Below are 20,031 nucleotides of genomic sequence, written 5' to 3'. Positions count from 1 at the left end.
ACACTTGTTGTTCTTCACTGCATCTGACACTTGCACACACACGACATTGATGCTGGGGAAAAATAAGCACTACTGCAGTTAGACAATAGCGTGGAGAGACAAAACAAGAAAAAAAGGAAACAAAACAAACAAAAATAGAAATATCAGACACCCTGTTCACAGAGATGATCATTGTCAAGTACTCATCACATGTAAATAAAGGGTGACTTGGTGATGGGATACCGGGCTGAGGTGTTATTTCAATAGCCTGCACAGCATAGCCACCTTTATGTAGGGTTCTGTCAAGGATACCTACATCTTCTCTTACATCAGTGGACAACATCAAGCTTTAGTCTGTACTATGTCTCAGCAAACTCTGCATCTGCAGCAAGCAATGGGACACGTGTGACATTCTTTAGGGAGTGGACCATACTCCACTCCCTGGGGGCACCTGTCTGGGGTAATCAGAACAGTTAACCTAAGGCAGCCTCCCATACAGTCTCTGACATCAGTCACAGACAGGTGTCCAGTGAAGATAGCTTTATACAAGGTTCTGTGCCTTTGTTCTTCAGGGAATGGGTCATGGTCAGTCTTTAGTCTCCATACGGGCTAGGCCATTGGGGAGTGATCTGGCATGATTGGGGACAAAATTCAGGATGTGTGTAGCTATTGGCTAGAACTGGCCAGTCACGGTGCCCAAAGGAGTGGGTCACAGCTGTCATAGATATGATGGCATTGGTTGTAGACGCTGAACCTCAGCTTGGGTGATGAGTTGGTGAAATATGAAGTCTTTGTGATTGGCAGAATGGGAACCTGGCGAGAGACAGTGATGGTGGGCATCTCAGCGACACATTTACACTAAGGCTAAAAGCCAGTGGCAGAGGACTGCTCGATGTTAGTTCCATCATGAAGCACATGGACATAGCACAATGTCCAGGAGGATGGCTGCAAATGCACCCTCATTGAGAAGGGTTTGCATCTAAGAATGGTCATGGGGTGTTCACAGGAGAATATTGGTGTCATCCACATGTCATGTTTACAACACTGCCATGCAACTATGTACACCATGCTATTGTGCAGCACTGACCCTCATGTGTTGCACCTTCCTGACACCATCATTGCCTGAGATAAACTCTCCTGACCGCACAGCTGGCCAAAACGTAGCAAATGTTGGTGGGCAGGCGGCCTAAGGTATCAGATTTAATAACATTTACTTATATTTCTAACCCACTCCCGTGTAAGGAGAAATTGAAGACTGCAAATGCTGGAGTGTCAGTCAAAAAGTGTGGTGCTGGAAAAGCACAGCAAGTAAGACAGCATCTGAGAAGCAGCACAGTCAACATTTCGGGCATAAGCCCTTCGTCAGGAATGACATTGTCACCCAAGATATACACCCTCCCTCCTCCACCACCACAGTCTATCTTTATGGACAGATGCCATTGGGCACATCAAAACATCTCGACCCTGCACAGACATGGGCAGCCAATCTAACAGTGAAAATGATGACCAAGTGTTTGGTCAAGTAAAGTATGTTTTGAAAATCTTAAAATGGGAAACTGGAGAGGTTAGGTAGTTGAATGTGTGACCTCTCAGTGGTGCAACAGTTAAAATTAGGAATATGCAAGGAGCCAGAATTGGAAAGGTACAAATGTCCTTGAACGTTGAGAGCTGCAGGAGATTACAGGGACAAAGTGGGAGTAAAGCCATGAAGGGAACTGAAAACAGGATGAGAATTTTAAAACTAAGGCATTGCTTCCTGGGAGTTCATGCAGGGCATTGAGGAAGAATGAGTAAAAGAGTAGTTAGGAAACAGGCTGCAGAGTTTTGGTATAAGCTAAACTTTATGGATGACAGGAGCTTAGTCAGGACTATCTTGGAGATAACAAAGGAATGGATGACAGTTTCACAAACAGTTGAGTTGATTCAGGAGCAAATTAGAGTGATGTATGAGAGATGGAAATAGACAGTGTTAGTGCCATGTGGCATGTATGCGTGTTCGAGAGGTCATTGCTGTCAAATGCATCAGCAAGGTTGAGAGTGTTCAAGTCTAGACTCCCAGATGCCAGGCAACAAAATGTAGGATTACTGGGGAAAAAGTAAGTTCACCATTGGATAATCAATCTTTGGTATAATCTTTAAAAAGTATAATTTTTCATTACTAAAGTATATTTCCACTGAAGTATAAGAAAAGGAATATAATCAAATACATTAAACAATGAATTCCTGTCTTATCTGAAAGATAAAAATTCTTTACACTTTTGAAAACAGCACTTATACTGTGTAATAGGGGAGTCTTGATCATTGACAAGTGGACTTTGATTACTAGAGGTGATGCTATGAATAATGCATGAGTAATGGATGAATTACAGTTAACTGCCAAGCTTTATATAAATTTTAAACAGCAGGTTGACTCTGGTGAAGACATTGCCCTGAGAAATTAACCAGAAAATAATTGTCACCTATTTTGTTGCATTGAAATAAGCAGTGAGTATGTCTATTTTCTTTGTCTGAAAAAAAGCCCTTTATATTAGTTTATGTAGATTTGAGTACGCACAAGTTTGCCAAACTCTAAATTGGTTGTCAGCATAATTCTTCATATGGTCAGAATTGTATAGCAGATGACATGGAGTCACACCTATGTTGGACACTTCTGAGTTTTGCAAGGATGGTTGGTTATCTGCTGTCAGAACTTTCCTTATTATGAACTGCTGAAGGGATACACACTTTGATAAGATCCATCAGTCCTTTGGACACACAGCTACATAGCTAACATCACACCTGCACTGAAATTCATGTATTATTCATTTGTATGATAGACAGAAGTTCTTTTTGGCTTACTGCAGCATTCTGTTTGTAGTGATCATTATCCAAGTTGTTACTGCATTGTAGCAGGGTGAGGCAGTTTGGTTCACTGTTGCCCAAACCTTTAAGATACTTTACTTTTCGTGGGTTATTTGACATAGACTGTGCACATTTCAGGACCAAATGTGACGGCCTTAATGTTATTCATGATTTAGCACAATATACAACGAGGTTAGCTGATCAGTTTTACCATTGTCCTGCAGCAAAACTCAAGTTGTGTAATACCTGACAACTTTCCTATTCCTTTATTCTACAGAGCATTGTAATTCAGAAAAATAGCTGAAGAATTCACTATCTTTTCTTGCATTCTTCATTTCAGCATGCTTCGGTAGCTAGACATCTCCCAATGTTGATTCATTTCAAATCTCCATAATGTTGAGAGAGCTTGCCACAAAATGTCAAATATTTTTGGCTGCATAGATTTGATAATCCTTGTGTTATAGGCACATAAAGTGTAAAATAGATTTGAAATGCCTGGGAACATTCCATGGAATGAGTATCTCTGACACAAAGCCAACAGCTGCAATGTTATGACTCTGTGTGACATCCCCAAATTCACAATTCATGCATATCCATATTATTTCCCAAGGAACGTTTTATAATTTAGATATGATGATTTGTGGGAACACAGGAACATAAGTAGGCTATTCAGCCTCTTCAGAGTGTTCCTCAATTAAATTAGATCTGGGTAATCTGTTCCTCAACTCGATTAATGTGTCTCAGATCCACCCTCCTCATCACTGTCATCCAATAAAAATCTATTGATATCTGCCTTGAACATTTTGATCAACTCTATTTTGATTTAGTCCCTACCCACCCCTTCACTGTTTTGATCACACAGCACTGCCCTTTGATGCGAAGGGCAGTGTTTGTCACTGGCCACCCGGGTGTTTTCCTATCTTCCTGGTGGTGGAAATTGAATAAAGATTGGTGCACTTTGTGTCTTTCACTGTGTCTCACACCTGCACACACACAAAAAAAAAAAAGAAAAAGAAAAAAAAAGAAAAAAAAGAAAAAGAAAAAAAAAGAAAAAAAAAATTGAACATTTTGATTGACCCAACATCACCTGCATTTGAGGCAGCTAATCCAGATTTCCACAACCCTACGCGTGAAAATGTGCCTTCTGATTTTATTCCTGAATGTCCCACTAAGATTAGGATTTTCCTCACTAGAGGAAATAACTTATTTGTATTGACCATTTTATAATTTTAAACATCTGTTAATTCCCTCTTAAATTTCCCATAAGTTTATTCACCTGGTGACATAATTTAGTCTTTTAAACCCTGATATTCAGGTGAATCTGTATTATATCATAAGTAGCAGTGCCCAAAACTGAGTGAGATTCGCCTGATAAAACAGATTAATAATTGCTTAAACACCCATAGGCAGTGTTTGCAATGGCTTGCACAATAGATCTGCTTGTAGACTAATTTTCAGTCATGTATCACAGTAATCAGTGTTAGGGCCTTTTACCTTTTGCCACATTTATCAATGACCAATATGTTGGGGGAATGTCTGCAAGTTTTCAGGTTGTATAAATATTTGTACAAATATTATTATTGTGAAAGAAAGTAAATTATTGCAAACTGATCCTGACAGGTTGGGAGAATGGGCCTGTACTTAGCTAATGAAAGGATAGTTTGAGTTATTGAGGTGAGGTTTCGGTCAGGTTAGAGGTGTGAAGAATGGGGTTAGTGGGAATGTAGGTGTTGGGGGTTTGAGGATGTAGTTGGGTGGGAGTTTAGGCTATAGATAATGGTTGGTGGGGTTCAGTGCCTGGTGGGAAGGAGATGAAGGGGAGGATTGGTTGTGTAGATTATTGTCACTGGTTGAAGATGTGATGGGTTAGGGGTGAACGAGAGGGTTGAATGTAGTATGATGGTGAGTAGATAGTGGGGTTGATTGGAGGTATTAAGTTGGGAGTATTTGTTGGTGTGAATGTGGATAGGTTAGGATGTGGGGGTGAATTTGAGTGTCCTGGGGAGTGTTTCTGAACAAAGAGATCTTAGAGTGCAGGTAATAATTCCTTGAAAGGAGAGTCACAGGTAGATTGGATAGTGAAGAAGGTGTTTGGTATGCTTTCCCTTACTGGTCAGGGCACTGAATATAGGAGTTGAGACATCATGTTGCTACTGTACTGGACATTGGTTAGGCCACTTTTGGAATGTTGCATGCAATTCTGGTCTCCTTCCTTTCAGAAAGATCTTGTTAAACTTGAAAGGGTTCAAAACAGGTTTACATGGATGTTGCCATGGTTGGAGGATTTGAGCTATAGGGAGAGGCTGAATAGACTGTGGCTGTTTTCTCTTGGATGTCAGAGGCTGTGGGCTGACATTATAGAGGTTTATAAAATCATAAGGGGCATGGATAGGATAAATAGAAGGTCTTTTCCCTGAGGTGGGGGAGTCCAGGACTACAGGGCATAGGTTTAGGTTGAGTGGGAAAAGATTTAAGAGGGACCTAAGGGGCAACTTTTTCACACAGAGTATGCGTGTATGGAATAAGCTGCCAGAGGAAGTGGTGGAGGCTGGTACAATTACAACATTTAAAAGGCATCTGGATTGGTATATAAAGGTTTTAGAGGGATATGAGCCAAGTGCTAGCATATGGGACTAGATTAGGTTAGGATATCTGTTCAAAATGGACGAGTTGGACCAAAGGGTGTTTCCGTTTCTATGACTCTAAGTGGGTGATATGGTGTCGCAGAGTGGATGTAGGGTGATGGAGATGAACAAGGGCGAAATACAGTGTAGGTTTGCTGGCGGGGAGGGGGTTAATGGGGAGTTGTAAAAGTAAAAATGTAAAGTTGCCATAGTCTCACCAAACGATGAGCCTCTCATTCGAGACGACTGACAGTGATTTAACGCCTCAGGTGATGCTGAGAAGGGAGTTCTCCAGCCGTGTGAAGAAGTGTGCTGTGGGCACTATTCTACATTGGAAACCAACTGACTGGCCGACCTCGGGGTGAAGTGAACGAGAAGCCCACGTGCCTGCAGTGTGGGAGGAGCCCAAGATGTGCCGGGTTAAAGCGATGGCCACGCCCCCTCCTCTCCTTCGGCTGTTTCCGCCGCTGACGGAAATGACCGAAGGTGCTCGGCGCTGGGGCTCGAGCGCAGCCGCACCGGCTCCTCTTTGCGGAGATTCACCGCCTCGGAGCCTGAGGGAGAAATAGTCGGCTGTGTGTGTGTTTTCTCTCTGTCTCTTTCACTCACACTCCCTTCCTTCTCTCCACCCCTTCCTCTTCCCTCCCCTCACATCCCCCTCCCCCCCCTCCGTGTATTTTTAAACAAGTGGAAGTTGTTGTGCTGAGGGATATTTGCAGGAATCTCTCCCGATGCAGGCCATCAAGTGTGTGGTTGTTGGGGACGGGTAAGTCCGTTCATCTCCATCACCTGAGAGAGAGAGAGAGAGGAGGAGGAGGGGGAATTACAAAAGAAAATGAACATTGCTGCAAGCCCCTGGGCTGTGTCTGCGAGGCATAAAGAAAAATCATTGCTTTTATTTAAATTTAAGTCACGTTGTAACGGAGCATTTCTTTTTTATTGCATTTAGGATTGTTGTGTCATCCGTTACATTAGGCGACGCTTTGATTTTTTTGCATCCTACTTCGATATATTTTTTAAAAAATATGAAATAGATGTTATTCTCCCACCGAGTTTCCGAGATTGTGTTGGTGGAGGAACAATCGAGACACTTGCCCCAGCCCCAGCCTGGTGTGGAGCATTCCTTTTCAAAGCGACAATTCTTGGTTTCTTCCCTGTCCTCCTCACAGACCCCAGCGTTTCTCCTGAACCGCTCGCTGTTTATTCACCTTTCCCACCCCACTGGAGTGAAAGGCGGCTGGGACCCTCGGTAATTTCTGAGATCTAAATGACCTGGGAGGGAGAGTGTGAAAGAGATTAGCGCAAAGTTTTCGTGTACCGAGTGTGGAAGAGATGAGCGCAGCCCCGACAACTGAAATGTGTGTAAATGCATGTGTTTCTGTGCGCTGTGGTGGAAGCACAATGGCTGGTATCTATTTGTGATTTGGTTCGCACAGCCCTTCATAGAGTAAATAACTAGCTACAGTTGTGCTACAAGATGGCTGGCGAGAGGGATAGTGGCTCAACACAGGATAGGCACTCTGGTAAAACCAGCTTGTCTGGACTGGGTGATGGTTATAATCGAGTTGCTGATTTTGGTTTTTGATAGATGTGACTGTGGAATCTGGTTGTGCAATCTGAGAAATTGGCATTGTGAATATGTACAGTACATATGCGGAGCCTTGATGCATGCTGCTGTCTTGTAACACTGATGCTCTAAGTGGTGGTATGTCGAACACACCAGATATTTTATAAGAGGTAGTCGACTGTATAAAACCTTGGTATGTATGCAAACTATATGCGTGACTGTCAGATTTTTATTTGAGCTGAAGATGTGCTTATAGCACTCATTTGTGAAGTAATGGATCCCTTTTCAATAGTCTACTGCTCAAAGATTTCAAATTGTGTGTACATATTTTCAGATTTATTGTCTCATTTAATTTCCCCTTGAACTATTCATTTCATGGGTTGGATAACTGCCATACAGATCTCATCAACTCACCAAGCCATTAAGTGGAACAGTTCATGTGTAGAGAAGTGAACAAGAACGTTGTTCTTGAATAAGCTTTGTACACCTCAAATTACTTAGTGGACAGTTAAGTGACTATATGTCAGCTGTCTTTTTGTGCAAAAGTTATCAGCACTGGGATAAGTTGTCAGTTTTTTATATGTATGTTTCCAGTTGAACAGAGAAGCTGCTTGCTTCTGAACAGTGGCATGGGATCTCTACATTCATTTGAAGCATCACAACAAGGAGACAGTGTGTTACCAATAAACCAGAAGTAAAAACCCATGAAAAGAACTGGGGAATGAGAGATTAATATCAGCGAGAAGGATGAAATAACTGATGATTGTGAACGACATGTCTCCCTAATTCCCCTCTCCCCAAAGCTTTCCAGTGGTTCTGCCTTTGCCAGCTGATACAGAATTTTGGCAGTGAAATTAAGGATGTAATTACAGGCATTGAACTTTTGCAGCTGGAGGTCTGTGCTGTAGTGAAGGCTTTTTGTAATCCAAAAGCTATTAAAATTTTAAATGTGTGATGTTGGGTTGGATTTTTGCTTTAAAAATGTATGTCTAAATTGAGAGTGATATTTTTTGCTGAAGAAAATAAGTAACTTTCTTACTGTTGACTGCATATTTTTGGAAGGGAAGTTACTTAATGGACAAGAAGAAAAATAAACACTGTGGTTTCAGTGGTTGAGAAGGAAATGGTAAGTCTCTACCAAGTTCATGTTGTATAATACCTAGAGTTTTGGACACTATACAATAGCCAATATTCCTAGTTCTAAATATCGGTATTAAAATCAGTTTTGAGTTGGGGATCACTGATTTACATATGGATAACTGCTTCACAACTGATTTAATATTTGTATTCACGCAGCATTTTACACAACCAATCATGGGTCTATTATAAAGTGATAGAGATTCTCCACAGGTCTGGTAGCATCTGTGGAGAGAGAAACAAAGCTAATGTTTTGAATCTGATATGACTCTTCATCAGAATATGAAGAAGGGTCATGTTGGACTTGAAACATTAGCTTTGATTCTCTCTTCACGGATGCTGCCAGACCTGTTGAGATTTTCTAGCACTTTTGTTTTAATTTCACATCTCCAACATGCGTAATGCTTTGCTTTTATTGTACAGATCAGTCAGCCAGGAGAAAGTGGCAAACTTACATCAGTTTATGAAAACGCTGAGAAATATCCATGCAAATGAGTTTTAAAAGTTTACGGTTGACATTTTTTCCATGACTTTCTTGTGTAACTATGAAGTGATACCTGGCATCATCCAGTCATGTGATTCTTTCAGCTGTTGTTTTAATTGGTCCTACAACAGGTTGGCTGCAACCTGTGATGTAACTCCAGTTCCATTGCCCATATATTTTATGTCATCAGCATTTTACTAAGAAAGTCAGTGAGATGCCACTGGATATTGGCACACATACAGGATTTCAACTGTGACCCCTACACAAGCTAGCAAATCTCAGCCTAAGAGTCGACTGGGTGAGTGAGTTACTTAGTTATATGCACAGCTGCTGCATCAATAGAGCATTCCTCCTTTTGAAATTTTGTGTGCATTGTGGTAACAATAAAGAGGTTGCCAACAAACACTCTTTCAGTGAGCGACCTCAATCCTTGTTTAAAATTTGCAAGAATGAGTAAATTACCAGGACTTTGCCCTGGAGTGTGTTCATTAATTAATTAGTTATTTTTATGCCAGTTAACCTTACCATAAATGCTGACTGGTATTGAATAATCTGATTTTTAAATATCCAATCATCTTTAAATAGAAAGATTTGTGAGACTACATGAGCTGAGCTTAATTTGCAAACCAGGAAGCATTATTCTAATTCTTGAAGGATGGAAGAGGTTTGTATTACATTCCAAATCTTTCTCCTTCTCCTATTCTGTAGGTATATAACCAAAATCTAGAATTGAAAGCTAATCTCAGTAATGGTGACTATGAAACTTATCAAAAACTGGCATGCCATACCCATCTGCTTTACTGATCTTCCTTAGGGAAGAAAATATGCTATCCTCGTCTGATCAGACCTGTGACTCACAATCCATAATTATGTGGTTCACTGTTAACTGGTTTTTGAAGTGGCCTAACGAGTCACTCAGTTGAAGGGCAGTTAGAATGGGCAGCAACTAATAGTCTCATTCCACAAAAGAATCAATGAAAATGTGCGAATATTCTATAGTGTATCAATTGAAATCTCTATACTTATATACTATACAATATATGCCATCTGAGTCCTCTTTTAGAACGAATAGTACAGCACAAGATCGACAATCTTAGACCATAAGACACAGGAGCAGAGTTTAGGTCATTCAGCCCACCAAGTCTGCTCCACCATTCGATCATGGCTGATAAGTTTCTCAACCCCATTCTCCCGCCTTCTCCACATAACCCTTGATACTCAAGAAGCTATCTATCTCCGTCTTAAATGTGTTGAATGAACTGGCCTCCACAGCCTTCTGTGGTAATGAATTCAGTGTTGTCCGAACATGATGTCACACAAAACGAAACTATTCTGCCTGTCCTTGGTCCATATCCCTCCATTTCTTGCATGGAAACCAATGCAAGTGCCCTATTGATGCCAACATAAGGTGGTAAGAGTAATGCTAACAGAGGACTGACTGCGTCGATCATGGCTTTATCAGTCATACCAAGTTACTATGCTGTTAGTAATTCTACTTAAGCCATTCATGATCATATTTTAAGAATGTCATCAGTTTTTTTTTCTGTATTCTGCCATGGAACATTGGTGTTGCTGGTTATCCAGCATTTATTGCCCATCCCTAGAAACATAGAATCCCTACAGTGTGGAAGCTGGCCAATTGGCCCATCGTGTCCACAATGACACTCCAAAGAGCATTCCCCCTACCCTGTAACTCTGCATTTCCCATTGCTAATCCATCTAGCCTGGACACCTCTGGTCACTACAGTCAATTTAGCATGGCCAATCCACCTAACATGCCCATCTTTGGACTGTGACAGGAAACCGGAGCACCTGGAGAAAACCCACGATGTGGGGAGAATATGTAAACTCCACACACACAATCGTCCAAAGGGTGGAACTGAACCTGGGTCCCTAGTGTCATCATTGCATGATATAGGTATTCTCCCTTCTAATTCTTTTCTAAGTGGAATTTTATTTTTGTATTCATCTTTCATGAATGACTTTCTAACTGAAGTTCTTACCTTCTTAACACCATATGTTCTTGTTTAACTTCAAACCATTGCTTTCCTGTTTCAAGAGTGTTTCACTTTTACTATATTTCCTGGCTTAAGCCAGGAGAGCGGAACAGCTGCTACCAAATTAGCTAGTGATCGCATGGCCATGTCTGAGGCAGGTATACTAGGGAAACTGCTCTAGACATAACTTGTGAAATGTTTCTACATGTACACCTTTGTGGCATCACTCTTTCATTGTTTTACCATAAGATGGTGTATAGATTCAGTTTTTTTCTATCAGCAGCTGGATGTGTTTGGAGAATAAGTGATTTATTTTAGTGACTGCTACTTTATTTGGGTAAATACTTCAACAGTTCTCCAGCCAAGCTCAGCTGTGTTTTTAGCTTGTTTTGTTTGAAGTATGAATGTTGACTAGAATAAACAGAAAGCACCCTGCTCTTCTTTAATACTGAATTTTGACATTCACCTGAACTACATTGGCATTTTTGTGTATTTGTGACGAATCTCTGGGGCTGGCATTGGTGATTTGTGAAACCTACAGTTTTTATACAAGTGTGTGATGGGAAAGTGGGACTGTCTTATTGGAAGTCAGCTTGACGTGAAGTGCAAATCATATAATTATTTTTGAAATCTTCATTATGGCTAAGTAAAGTTTCTAAATGAAATCTTTTAGTTAATAACAATGTTGAGATTTAATTCAAATTGGAAGGAAAAGATTACATAATTGTCTGTACTGTGGTATTTGTCTTGGGATGGCCGTAAGGATATTTCTGCTGGCCTCAGCACTCCCAGTTAGGGAGGGGGAAAATCTTAGTAGATTTTCACTCTAATCACTTCCCAGTGACCTGAGCACAGTTGCCAGTAGAAAAAAAATTGAACTCCATATTAATATCCAATCTCATTGACCATCCTGCCAACACTGTATCTAGGTTTGAATGAGGAAGGGTCACTGCCTGAAGTGCTGGAGGCTACAAGTACCTTTGAGATAATTTAAAAAACAAAAAGGGAAATGTTTTAATTTATTGCTTTATTAGAAGGAGAATGTTCAGTGTGCTTTCTTGTTTTTCTTTTAAAGAAGTGATTTTGGGGAGGGATGGGGAAGGGTGTGGAGTCATGGTATGTGAGCTACAAAGATGACATTGGGCATACGAGACAAGCTTTGTTACTAACTGCTGCATTCAGCTGATCCCATTTGCTGGTGAATTACATTTTGGATTTCTGTGTGTGCGTATGTTTCTTTCCTGTTAATCATTACATCATCACTAACCAATGAGGAGGGTCTTGAGAGAAGTGTGAGATAGTGAGCTCTGCTTGGAATGTGCTATCTCGACTGACAGATGATGCAGCTTTCTGACAAAGAATTAGGGGTCTGGTTACTTAGCAACATTAATTGTTTGGTTTGCACCTTGAGAACTTGTTGGGGGTTTAATTCCAATGTAACGGACAGACGACTTAAAATGCTACAGCTCTTTAGTAAATGTTTTAATGTTAAACGTATATTGTGTTGTGCTGCATAATTTATAGTCCTTAGATTGTGTAGCACTGCAGAATTAATTTCAGGTCATTAATCAAAGAAGCGTTGTCTTGGTTATAAATTATGAAAGTAACAATCAGTGAGGCTTTTAATAGGAATTTGAGAATTGCATTGTTTTGTAGTGAGTATTTGATAAACAAAAAGATTTACCCCCAAGTATTTATTTTCTGCTTTCAACAACATTTCTTTCTGTAATTTCTGCCTATTCTCCCCATTCCAGATTTTGTGCTCCAAAACCTGATGTGCATATTTTCACATGATATGAACTTAAATATTTGAATGTTGTAAGTGCCACTCCCTATCAAACTAACCTGTTTTGAGCTGCTTTTTGCAGTTGCAGTTCATAAAGATAGATGAATTATTTTAATATTTTTAAAATACTATAACATTCTGATGAATACGTGACACCTGTCAGAAGGTATATTCTGTGAAGAATTCTGTATAGAAATTGATGTTCGTTTGCTTTGTGTCTCAAAGGTCACAAGCAATCTAGCCTAATGGATATGTTCTATATTTAGCCAGTACAATTGTGAATTTTTAAAATTTTAGAGTTTTGGGATTGTATTCCATGAATCCATCTGTTTGCACCTAGGATAATTGTATTATACTGATTAAATAAGTGCAGTACCCATTGTTGTTCGAGGGCATTTTCACTGGTCTTTGATATTGTGGTTGAAAGGGTATATTTGAGAGTGCTACTCATTTTTCTCTCAGAAACTACAAATAGTAGGCTTTGGTTTTGAGAAACTTCTCCTTTGCAATGCAGTAATTCCATGATCAGCTTGCTAAAATTTGTTTAGAACTAGGCTGACTATCCGCTCATCAATACTTTGATCTGGGCACAGCATGAGATTATGCCCCTGCCTCTGGAGGCAAGGTAATGATTATATTGGCAGAAGTAGATGGGTATGATTACCACTATTTAACATTCCAGTCACCACTTTATTCTAATATGAGAACCATAGTGGTCAGTCACAAGCAAGCTTTTGTAGTGATGGTGTATGCATGTGTATTATCACATGTACACCCTTTCAGTGCCAATATACTGCCAGGTATTGTTTCAGAATCCACAACAGAAACAAGGAAGGGAAGCCATTAGGGTGCAGGTTATTTTCTAATAATCTGTGATTTAACTGTTGAGCAAAGCAATGGTTTGGATTACCTTTTTAAAAACTGTAACCTGGGTCTGGAATTAACCCAAGTGGATGAGATAAAAGTGATTATAAATTTGACAGTCGCTTTTTGACCTGAAACGATGATTTTGGAAAACAGAAATGAAGCCATTGAGGGATGGGAATGTAGAATCCTCTAAGATTAGGTGAATCAGAAGACTGCAGGAGAACTTGATGTTGCCTTTGTTCTGTGCTATTCCTGAATGTAAAAGGGATAGCATGTTTCAGTATTGTCCATTGGTGTCATGAATCTGTCAGGGGAAGGATACTAGATTTCAGTGAGATCCAGGACATAGCATCAAATTCACAGTCTGAATTAGAAATTTAGATGCTATCTGTCTATAAGAATATTGATCATACAGGAAATAGTAATGCTACAGGTTGCACCCATAATGCAGGTTAAGACGATGGTAGAATTAAAATTAGTTGAGATTGGAAATTCTTAAATAATGTGTATGATAGATATGGAAACAGAAACTGCTATTGAGCAAGACTTCACCAGGGAGTAAGAAAAACAGCACATGGAAGATGAGTAAAAGGACTGAAGCTTATCGTAAAAAATGAAAACTCTTGATTCACAACTCACTTTAAATTCTTCATATAATGGTGATAATTATCTTGGAAAAAGAATCCCAAAATAGTATTCCAGTGACAGGTGAAGTTAATGTTAGAGTGAAAAATGATGGTACATCCAATTACTTGCCATTGGTAGGAGGAAGAAACAAAGTCACACTGGTGGGAAGGATTTGGCTGAAGAATATTTGATTATTTACAGATTTAAGATTGTTTGATATTGAAAAAGTGTCATGAGAGCAAAATGTGGCCTTTTGAGCAAGGAGAACCAAATGATAAAATTAGCCATTGGGATGATATTAAATACTACACTTCTATACTATACTACAGACCATGCAAATGTATTGTCAGTATTTCCCCTGAAGATTGATCAGTTTCTAGTCACCTGAGTTACCTGTGGCTGCTTTGCATGCACAGATGACATTCTGGTGTCTGCAAGACATTTTAGTGACACAACTCTCAAGTATGTGCTGCTCAGTAAAGTGCCCAATTATGTCATGAATGACTGACCTAAAGATTGGGCAAGTATTTCCTACTTAGAAATTAGGTTTGTGGATTGAGACTTTTTTTGGGGGTTTAAGAGTTATTATTGCACCAAGATTTAGAGATTTCTAAGAGGAACTTCATCGAGAGCACAGAGGGATCGTGCATATCAAAGCAATAGTAATAACTTTTGTTATCCAAAGGTAGATGAAGATGTTGAAGAGTTGGTGAAAAGTTGTGAAATGTGTCTCAATAAGAAATCAAATGAAACGAAAAGGTTTCTTTTATTCCAATGCAGACAAAAAGTACCATGATTAAGTGAATAGCTGTAATAAGTGGATAAATGCCAAGTTATTGAGATTTTAAGACATTGGGTTGCCAGAAAAATTAGTATTAGGTAATGATCCACAGTTTGTCTGAAGAGTTTAAAATACTTCTAAGTAATAATGGAGTCAAACATGCTCTCTCTTTGCGTCATCTCACCGAGCATAAATGGTGCTGTGGAAAGAAATGTACAATTGTGAAGTAGTCTTTGTAGAAATATTTATTTGGTAAGGAACCAAGCAGCAATTTCTATGTTTCTGTTTGACACAATCCAAAATATATTCTGATCTCTTAACAGAGTAACCTCACAGTTTATAACAGATTGCTCACCTTAAGTTTTATGTATAAAATGGTTTTAGGACAAGATTTAGTTTTTTTAAACCTGTGGCCAACAGCAAAGTAAGAGAAAAGCAAGACATGAAAGGTGAGTTATGATATACTAAGCATTAAATTTGAGTTCATTCCTGGTCAGAAGGTGAAAAGCCACTGAAATGAAACATATATATGTGAACAGGATTCTTGTAGATACTTGGGGGAGAAAAACAAATTCCTAAAACAACTCAGCAGGTCTGACAGTATCTGCGAAGAGAGAAACAGAATTAATGTTTCTGGTGTAGAGACTCTTCTTCAAAACTGTGTGCTTTGCTTGAGAGAGGAAATTTTGGCAAAAGGACAGCAGAAGAAAGCACCTAATGTCTAAATTCTTCTTTAATCCCAAAGTAAAAGTCGAACAAACTGAAGATTTGCTTGTATTCCATGTCTGCTGATAGTATGAGATGTTTCAGGATCTTTAATTAAGGTGAATCAATCAATTTCACAGTCACACCCATCAAGTGGAGTTGATAATCAGATTTGACATAATTAGAGATTGAGAGAGCAGATTAAAGGTAATGGAAATGGACGGAGATGCCCAGTCAGAAAGTAAAGGATGGTGAATTGACAACATGTAGGAAGAAAGAGGAAATAAATTATTTTCATTACCAAATGTTTAATTTGATAAGTACTGTATTGCATTCCAACTGAGGAATATTTTTGATATGTAGATTTATTTTTGGTTATTTTGATCATATTTCTGTTGCAGTTATGGTTGAAACAATTTGGCAGCCCAACCTCCTAAATCTTTGAGTATTGGTGATGTTGGTTTACTCATTGTATCTGAAAATCATATACAGGGTACATGGATCAATTTACATTTTAATATACACTTTTTGAAGTGGGGGTGAAGTACAATATATTGCACGATTTGAGTAATTTCTGTTATCTTCCTCTGTCTTCTATGATTGGGAGGTACAAAGCATTATTTCAGTAATGGCTGGTTGCCTGCTGTTGATATGTATTAGCTGTATTCACCGCAGTACACGATAAATCAAATAATTCTTGTTTGAATATTTTGATTTTAATACTTGATTCAGTGGATGTCTACATTTGTAATCTAGCCTACCTGCCATGGTTGTAGAGTAGGTCACGACGGTATTCCACTCTTCGCTGCTATAACCAATGACAATGTTTTCATGTCTAAATTAAATTAGAGTGACTGGATGTTTTCGTTGGTGTTTCGTTTGAAAAAAATCTGGTTCAATGTCTAGAGAGATTAGATTGAAAATTCACTGCAAATTCTGTATAAATAGCTACCCAGCTGCCAGGCTTCAATCTTCAAGAATATCATGAGATATTATGTTCCATTTTAGATAATGTCTGTAATTTTAATTTGCTGTTTTTCTCCTGATGCTAATTGGAGATTTTCCTGCTTTTTGTTAATGGTCAATTTACAGGTCACAATGATAAAAAGGTTTCTTAGACATACAGCAACAGCTGTAAATGAAGTGTTTTTCTCTCCATTCCCACATCATTGCTGGTTCCTGATTTTTGAATTTTTAAAAAAAATCTTTAGCCTCACATTTTGCATCCTTCTAACTTAAAGGTACAGACTCAGTCTGATCCTGGAGTAGAACTGCTCAATGGATGTCACTGAAGTAAATGTTAATGCTTTGTTAATGGCAGGATATTCAGCTGTTGGGTGACAACGTTAAGTTCAATCTGGTCTTCCTACTATCGGCCATGTATATAGATATTTTCTGGATAGTGATTAGCAACAGCATGCATATTTTATATATAGAAGCTAACTACAGAGATGAGCAGTCAAGTGTAGGACCTTCCTGTCTTGAACAGCTCATGTGCTTAACCATAGTGTTAGCTAAAATGATTGTATTTTTTTAAAACAGGTTTTTAAACTCTTCTGCCTTTCTGTCACATTTTCAATTTACAAGAAATATACACTTATACATTGAAATTGGTATTGTTACTTCCCAAAATATTGATTTTGCTCATCATTCTAGACCACCACACCCCCACCTGATTTTAATAACTTGCACTAGTATTATATAAAGTTTGCAGTTAATTACACAAAATTTGTCGTTTAGGAATAATCCACTGACACTTATTTAAAAAGGAACAAGAAACCCTGACTAGTAGCAATTTGTTTCCATACGGCTGGGGAAGGAAAGCATAAGAACAAGATGATCCAAGCACATTCTACACACACTTTTTGTGTCTTTCATACTAGATTCTTAATCTGGAATTCAAAAGTCAATCTATTCAGACATGTTAGAACATGTGCATGGAGTACATAGGACGTCTGGCCCAGAAATAGGACACTACTGCAGTTCTTATGCTGGCAGCTGATTTAATAAATTTTGAAGTCTTGTATCTAAAATGCAGTTGGCATTTCAGCACTCATGCCCACTGAGACCAAGATAAAAGATCATTAAAAATGGCTTCAGGAAAACCGACCCAAAAACAATAATGTCAGTAGTTTGGAACTGGAATTGTCTCTTTCCTTGTGTGCCTTCTACTCAAGAGCTAAATATGCATCAGTTGGTTGAGATCTGGGATCATTACCACTGTGAGATTAGCCAATGCAGCTTGAGGGGCAATTTATAATAGCCTTTATTTTCAAGAATTGGTTCTCGGAATTCAAAGTGAAAGAAAAGTGAAGTGCAGTTTGTTACCGATTTCTGCACTTGTCCTTTAGAATTGCAGGGTGCCATATGTTTGTCAAAGGGTTGTGCCAACAATATGGTGATGGAGTGTGTTCACTAACTGATTCTTGGTTTTGCCTGGGCCACTTAGTCTTTTATTCACACATGGGACATGGACATTGCTGGCTGGCCAGAATTTATTGCCCATCCTGAGTTGTCCTTGAGAAGGGGGTGGTGAGTTGCATTTAGAACTGGTGCATCCATGTGATGAAAGTAAATCCACAATGCCCTCAGAGGGAATTCCAGGATGTTAACCCAGTGACGTGGAAATATTTTGCTGTTCTTTCTGAGACAGGATGATGAATGACTTAGAGGAAAACTTGCAGGTGATACTCCCATATGTCTGCTGTCCTTGTTCTTCTAGGTGGAAGTGGTCATGGAGGGAGTGGATACTTGTTGACATGGTGCCAATCAAGTGGGTTGCTTTGACCTGGATAGTATCAAGCTTCATGAGTGCTTCTTTTCATCCAGGCAAATAGACAGTATTACATCGCACTTCTGATTTGTGTCTTGTGGATGGTAAACAGGTTTTGCGGAGTAAAACGGTGAGGCACTTACCACAGTATTTCTACTTCTGACTTGCACGTAGCCACTGAGTCCATTTGAGTTTCTGGTCAATGGTAATCCTGAAGATATTGATAGTGGGACATTCAGTGATGATAACACCATTGAATGTCATGAGATGGTCATTACCTAGCATTTGTGTGATGCGAAAGTCACTTAGCACTTGTCAACCCAATATTGGATATTGTCCAAATCCTGTTATATTTGAACATAGACTTCTTCAATACCTGAGATATCATAGTTGCTGCTAAACATTATGCAATTATCACTGAATGTTCCCATTTATGACCTTGTGGAGAGAAGGTCTTTAATGAACCTGCTGAAGGTGGTTGGGGTTCGGACACTATCCTGAGGAACTTCTGCAGCAATGTCCTGGATCTGAGGTGACTGAACTCCAACAACCACAATCATCTTCCTGTGTGCCAGCTATGACTCCAACCACTGGAAAACAGCTCCAACAGTACTCTAAGTTTGACACCATCAAGAACAAAGCCACCACTGTTTGGCACCACATTCCCAAGTATCCAGTCCCTCCCATTCACACCTACTAGCAGCAGTGTGTATATCTGCAAAATGCACTGCAGAAATACATCAAATATTTTTATGCAACACCTTCCAAGCCTTCTATCTAGAAGGACAAGAGCAGCATATAATGGGAATGAAGCCTGTCATTCCCTCCCTAAGAGCGTTCTGAGTCTACTTGCAGCTTACGGACTGCTGCAGTTCAAAAGGCAGTTCACCACCACCTTCTCAAGGCAGCCGTGCATGGTCAATAAATGCTGGCCAGTCAACAATGCCCATGTGCTGCAAGAGGAAAAGAAATAAAATTTGTAACACCAGACTTCCAAAGATCAAATGGAAATTCATTTAACCCAATTCTAATTTGAGATTCTTTGGAATATTTTATATGTGGACTGCTGTAAGAGCATGCATGAAAGCTTTTTCTTAACTGAAGGTTGTACTTGGGCAATACAAAATAGTGTGCACGTGTGTGCACAAGGTTGTGTATGTGGTCATATGCATCTCCACGTCAAGTGCTTAGTGTGGTAGCAAAGAACAAAATGTACAAACCTCAGTGTATACCAGCAGGTAAGACTACATATTACAAAAATAGCAAAAGAAAAATATAGACGGGGACCGGTTTGCGAAGCATCTGTGCTCTGCACGCTTCAAGCAACCTAACTTTTTGGTTGCCATCTATTTTAATTCCCTCTCCCACTCCCCGGGCAACATGTCCATCCTTGGCCTCCCCCACTGTCAGTGTGAGAGTTGAAAAGTGTGGCACTGGAAAAGCACAACTGGTCAGGCAACATCTGAGGAGCAGGAGAGTTGCGTTTCGGGCTTAAGCCCTTCTCAGGACGAAGGGCTTATTCCCAAAATGTTGACTTTCCTGCTCCTCGGATGATGCCTGACCTGCTGTGCTTTCTCAGCACGATACTTTTTGATTCTCACACTCCATCTGCAATACTCACTTTCTCCACTGTCAGAGTGAGGCCACACGTAAACTGGAGGAACAACACCTGGATATTTCACCTGGAGTGCTTACAGCCCAATGGCCTCCATATTGATTTCACCAGCTTCTAAATCCCTCCAGCCTTGTCCCATGTCTAGCCCTCCCCATCCTCCCTAGCCTCCCTGACCTGCCCATCTTCTTACCTGTCTATCTGCTCTATCCTTCCCGCTGACCAATCACCCTACCTGCATCAACCTATCC

General features: G+C 39.6%; 1 protein-coding gene across 3 annotated transcripts in view; it reads left to right on the top strand.

Moving 5' to 3' along the window:
* Positions 1 to 5,915: 5,915 nt before the first annotated feature.
* The window catches only part of rac3a (Rac family small GTPase 3a), a 39,149-nt gene continuing 25,033 nt past the window's right edge, over positions 5,916 to 20,031 (top strand). Inside the window, exon 1 of one of the 3 annotated variants that reach the window (XM_043714719.1) lies at positions 5,916 to 6,210. In XM_043714719.1, the coding sequence (XP_043570654.1) occupies positions 6,176 to 6,210 (35 nt within the window). In that variant the 5' untranslated portion in view covers positions 5,916 to 6,175. Of the gene's footprint in view, positions 6,211 to 6,344; positions 6,694 to 20,031 lie in introns of those variants that run through there. The other 2 variants (XM_043714718.1, XM_043714717.1) reach the window with 2 other exon arrangements.

This window comes from Chiloscyllium plagiosum, chromosome 24 (assembly GCF_004010195.1).
Source record: "Chiloscyllium plagiosum isolate BGI_BamShark_2017 chromosome 24, ASM401019v2, whole genome shotgun sequence".
Lineage (NCBI taxonomy): Eukaryota > Metazoa > Chordata > Chondrichthyes > Orectolobiformes > Hemiscylliidae > Chiloscyllium > Chiloscyllium plagiosum.
Note: the sequence above shows the minus strand (reverse complement) of the source record. Positions and strands in the feature narration are given on the sequence as shown.